At 43.3% G+C, this 5875-nt stretch overlaps 1 protein-coding gene across 1 annotated transcript; it reads right to left on the bottom strand.

Annotated features, from left to right (window-relative positions):
- Positions 1 to 292: 292 nt before the first annotated feature.
- LOC110792038 (uncharacterized) lies at positions 293 to 3165 on the bottom strand. The gene is made up of 4 exons (XM_021996833.2): positions 2196 to 3165; positions 1143 to 1514; positions 827 to 849; positions 293 to 742 (listed from the first exon to the last, which is right to left on the bottom strand). The coding sequence occupies exons 1-4, from the start codon at positions 3163 to 3165 to the stop codon at positions 293 to 295; spliced, it is 1815 nt and encodes a 604-aa protein (XP_021852525.2).
- Between the last annotated feature and the right edge of the window lie 2710 nt (positions 3166 to 5875).

Below are 5875 nucleotides of genomic sequence, written 5' to 3'. Positions count from 1 at the left end.
AAACAATTTGATTATCTTCTCGCCAAGTTAGGCATTTTTGAACCTCATGCTCCAACTTGAGGGAGGGTGTTGAGATGTTATGATATTTTTAGGAAAATATTTGCTATTGTTTAGGATTGTTATTTCCTATACTTAATTAGAATGTAACAATTATGTATGATACATTTTAACGTAATTGCTATTGTTTAGGATTTTTTCCTAAACATAGAATTACATTAATTAGGATAGCTTCATGATGTACTATATATATGCATGCATTAATATCAATCAAGGCAAGACTTGAATCCTTTAATCATTTTTCACAAGTACTAACTCTTTTACTAAAAGCGACTTCCGTCTTGCTTAAATTGACATTCTGACCGGATACTCTCTCATATTTGTTGATAATATCAGCTATAACTGAGCATTCTTGCACATTCTCCCTAGCAAAGAGAATACTGTCATCGGAAAAACATAAATGAGACACACGAGGTGCACCATTACACACTTTCGCACCATGGATAAGCTTCTCTCTAGCCGCTTTGCCTATCAAAGTAGAAAAAGCATCTGCACATAATAGAAAAAGATACGGAGAGATCGGATCACCTTGTCGAAGACCCCTAGTTGGAATGACAGAGCCAGAAATGCGCGGATTTATTTTGAAAGCGAAGGAGACACTAGACAAGCAATCCATAATTCTCCCTACCCAGACATCAGAAAAACCATCCTTAGCATCACCCTCTCCAAAAACACCCACTCCACCCTATCATAGGTCTTGCTCATGTCTAACTTAAGAGCAATTGTACCATCCTTACCTTCACCACCTCTCTTCATTGCGTGAAAAAACCTCAAAAGCCACCATAGCATTATCTGTAATCAACATATTTGGTACAAAAGCACTTTGTTGTTCAGAAATAATCTTTCCGAGAAAAGGTTTTATTTTATCCGCCAAAGTCTTCGATATGATTTTATATAGCACATTACAACAACTAATTGGTCGATATTCAGTAATCGACTTAGGCTCATTACATTTTGGGATTAGTACCACACACGTTTTATTGACCTCAGACAAGTCACCATACCCTCTCCACCAATTTTTCACAAACTGAATAATGTCAGGACCCACAATATGCCAAAATTTTTGGAAAAAAGGGCATGCATACCATCGGGACCCGGAGCCTTGTTCGGGTGCATTTGAAATAAAGCCTCCTTCACCTCCTCACCTGTCGGTTCTGTGTCCAGGGTCACATTCATCTCATCAGATACCAAACAATCCAGACCTTCCATTGCTCCTTGGAAACCAGTTGGCGAACTTGTAGCAAATAAACTCTCAAAGTAGGCTGAAATAAGACGTTCTAAATCAGCCCGTTGTTCCTTCCAGTCACCGTTTTCATCGTACAGACCTTTGATCTTGTTGTGTGCTTTACATTGGTTTTCCTTATGATGAAAGTACTTTGTATTTTTGTCACCATCCCGGAGCTCGTCAGCCCGAGCTCTAGCAAACCAGTAGCTCTCCTCAAGCATATGCAGCGTATCTAGCTCATTTGAGATAATGTGACATTGCTCCAGTTTTACAGCTAGGGATGTCAATGGGGCGGGGCGGATGCGGATGTTGGTGCCTCCATCCCCATCCCCATCAATAAATGTCATCCCCATCCCCGCCCCATCACCCATGGCGGGTACAAAATCCATCCCCATCCCCGCCCCACCGGGTACAACCTAAAATCCATCCCCGCCCCAGCACCCGCCTGGGTATCCATCCCCGTCTCATCCCCGCCCCATCCCCGCCCCATACCCGCCTAGTTTTTTTTATAATGAAAAAGAATATCAAAAAAATACCTGATAATTGAATATAGCAAATATAATGGAAAATAAGTACTCCCGCACAAACAAATCCAAAAAAAATATCTTCTAATACATCATAATTGTCTTTAATTAAGTTTGAAGTAATCAATCTCAATCCACGCAAGTCACATCAATTTGTTCACTAACCGAGGTAAAAGGACAATACCCGAGTCGGATTGGCGCATATGAAATGGGGCGGGCGGGGATGGGGTGGGGCGGGGCGGGGATGGGGCGGGTCCAACATAAAATCCACACCCGCCCCATCACCCATGGCGGGTACAACTTTTGTACCCATCCCCGCCCTATCACCCACCAAACCTCCCCCATCTCCGCCTACTTGGGGCGGATGCGGGGCGGGTCTCCTATAAAACCCGCCCCACTGACATCCCTATTTACAGCATCCATTAGACCCTCATTTAACACCTTTAAATGCTTATCAGCCATTTTAATTTTCTTCTTAATGGATCCAAAAGACAAAGCAGCCCACGAAGTTAAATTTTCAGCGCATGTAGCCAATTTTCTAGGGACATCAGCTCCAACACTCTCCCCCCACGCATCAGCTACAACAACCCCACACTCCTCTTTTGACAACCACAGGGACTCAAATTTAAAATATTTGTCCCCCATCTCCCTCTCTACATTGTTTTTTATAGACAATAAAATAGGGGCATGATCCGAACAATATATAGGAAGGTGTCGTACCTCAAACCCCGGAAACATCGAGCACCAATTATCATCTGCCAAAAAGCGATCAAGTCTCTCCCTTACAAAAGTAGTCATAGACGTACCTCGCTTCCACGTAAATATGCTTCCTTTGAACCCCAAATCTCTAAGATCACAGACATCAATCGCACCACGAAAAGCATCCATTAGACGCTCACTTCGAATCGCACCCCCATCCTTCTCCATTAAACTAACCACCTCATTAAAATCACCAAACATAATACACGGTATACTACACGCCTCTTTTAAGGTAGACATTAACGACCATGTGTAATGTTTATTTGCTTGCTTCGGCCACCCATAAATATCCACCGCACACCAAAGAGGAGCATTATTATCATCGAGCACATTCACATCATAGTGGTGTTTAGAGTAAGAGATGGTATCAACTCGTAAGTCTCTCCACCTAAACCCCATACCACCCGACTTCCCCACACTACTAATGCAAACCCCATTAGAGAAACCACACCTATTTTTTATTTTTTCTAGCACCTTTGCATCAATCATCGTCTCCATTAGAAACACGATCTCCGGCCTCTCCCTCCAACACCAATCTTGGAGGGCTCGAACTGACCACGGATTTCCAAGCCCGTGGCAGTTCCAACTCAGAATTTTCATTGGTGTTCGAGGGCTTGGTTACACCCAATACCCTCTACTTGATTTATCCTGTCTCCAGTAGCAATTTTTGAATCAATCACCTTTACCCTTTTCTCCTTTTCTCCCATAACAGCATCCTCTTCCTCCATACTCCACTCTAGTGCACTCCGTTTTTTCTGACCTCTCCATTCCTCCTCCTGCGTGCCAACATGCTCATTCCCTCCCCCCACTGTATTCTGCCTGACACTTCTTTTCCACTTCTTTGCAACATTATTCAAAGTAGTAGACTGATGTGGAGGAACCTCCTTTCCACTACCAATCACCTTCAAAGGCACCTCTACACCTACTACATCAAGAGTTTGGTGGTTGAAAACATCTTGTTGGCTTCCTATGACTTCAGAATTGGCCCCAACTGTCTTTGACTGCACGACTACACCCCTGCTCACAGAACTTGCAGCATCACACCTCTTCGGTTCAACCTTTTCAGACTCCTCAGAGCTAACAATGATAATTTCAGGGCCATGATCACCAGATACCACCTTTTTGAAGGAGTTTAAAGGATTACCAAACAAGAGTTTTCTAGCAGTTTTAGGTGGCCCTAGTTTTATCGCAAGAGGGTCATCATAACTCGGCCTTCTAGAATTACTCCCCCCTTGAATTTATTCATCAATATCCTTTCCTTCTCACGCTGCGCACCCGAAATCTTGCCTCTTTTTTTTTGTGATCCACGGAGATACGGCCCATATACCATCTCGTCATCCCCATTCTTTTTCACGGCAGGAAACTTACATTCACGCTCCACATGGTCAATACGACCGCAAAAGAAACAAAAGTCTTCCAGCCTCTCGTACTTTATCCCAACCCATTTTGAAGAATTTGCACCTGTAGACAACTTTATGCCGCGACGAAGGGGCTTCCCAATATCCAGCATAACCTTAATATGCATCTCTTCCTCTAGCCCTAAAGGGTGTGAATCATCATACTCAATAAAACCACCCATGAATTCACCAACATCGAAAGCTACAGACATTGTACGCCTGTTAAAGGGAACATCTTCCAATTGAATTCAAAAAGAAGTGTGGGTAAAAGCAACCTCAGATGGTTGCTCATCACCAAGAATTTCCTTCAACGCCAACAATTTACTATCAAAGAACCAGGGGCTTCCCTTAATCACACGATCTTTATCAGCCTCACAAAAGAACTGGAAAGCAAATAGGTTAGACTCGATCATACGAATCACAATATTCTCCTTCGCTCGCCAAATTCCAGTCAAGGTACGTTTCATTGCCTCAATATTAAAGGGTCTATTCTTGAGCAATTTTCCCACCAACATTAAAGAGATTTGGGTCTTTGCTTCCTCATCCTTCTCGTTCTCAAAATCACCACCAACCACAACCTCTTCATCTTCAGTTAGACGAAACTTCTCCCAGTCTTTCACTAACTCATCCCCCATCTTGCTAAAGAGGATTACTGTCAAACAGATTAAAACGAACCGATACGCGAACCCAAGTTCAGGGACAGACCTAGCAGCCGGAGAAGACGAGGAAGCCCTAACTGAGGGACAATCTTCCTTTTCCGTCCTTTACGGTTCTCTAGGTTTTTTTCTCTGTTGTTATTACACTGAGACACCTAATTGGTCAATCATTGATAATGAGACATATGGTCCGTTGATATCAACCTCCACTTTGGAAAAATCAACCAACCTCGAACCCATTTCTAAACCGTCTTAGAGCAACTCCAATGGTTTCTTGTAGGGACTTGCTTGCAAATATTATAAATGTTAAGCTAGTAGCTAAACCATTGGTGCACATGTCCTAAATTAGCTTTGTTAGGCAAATTAGCTTTGTAGAGCTAATTAGCTTGAAAAATATGGCAGAAACAAAATAATGTTTTACACGTACAAAATAATAAGTGGCAACTAGCCAACCATTGGAGTAAAAAATAGCTAGGAATTGTGTAGCTTAAAAAGTTGATATGGCATCACAAGCTATAATATGATTTAGCCAACCATTGGAGTTGCTCTTATGCTCAAAAAAAAAAAAAAAAAGAGAAAAACTTATCTAGGGATGTCAATGGGGCGGGGCGGATGCGGATGTTGGTGCCTCCATCCCCATCCCCATCAATAATTGTCATCCCCATCCCCGCCCCATCACCCATGGCGGGTACAAAATCCATCCCCATCCCCGCCCCACCGGGTACAACCTAAAATCCATCCCCGCCCCAGCACCCGCCTGGGTATCCATCCCCGTCTCATCCCCGCTCCATCCCCGCCCCATACCCGCCTAGTTTTTTTTATAATGAAAAAGAATATCAAAAAAATACCTGATAATTGAATATAGCAAATATAATGGAAAATAAGTACTCCCGCACAAACAAATCCAAAAAAAAAATATCTTCTAATACATCATAATTGTCTTTAATTAAGTTTGAAGTAATCAATCTCAATCCACGCAAGTCACATCAATTTGTTCACTAACCGAGGTAAAAGGACAATACCCGAGTCGGATTGGCGCATATGAAATGGGGCGGGCGGGGATGGGGTGGGGCGGGGCGGGGATGGGGCGGGTCCAACATAAAATCCACACCCGCCCCATCACCCATGGCGGGTACAACTTTTGTACCCATCCCCGCCCTATCACCCACCAAACCTCCCCCATCCCCACCTACTTGGGGCGGATGCGGGGTGGGTCTCCTATAAAACCCGCCCCACTGACATCCCTAAACTTATCCA

This window comes from Spinacia oleracea, chromosome 3 (assembly GCF_020520425.1).
Source record: "Spinacia oleracea cultivar Varoflay chromosome 3, BTI_SOV_V1, whole genome shotgun sequence".
Lineage (NCBI taxonomy): Eukaryota > Viridiplantae > Streptophyta > Magnoliopsida > Caryophyllales > Amaranthaceae > Spinacia > Spinacia oleracea.
This window is presented reverse-complemented; position numbering and strand designations above follow the sequence as displayed.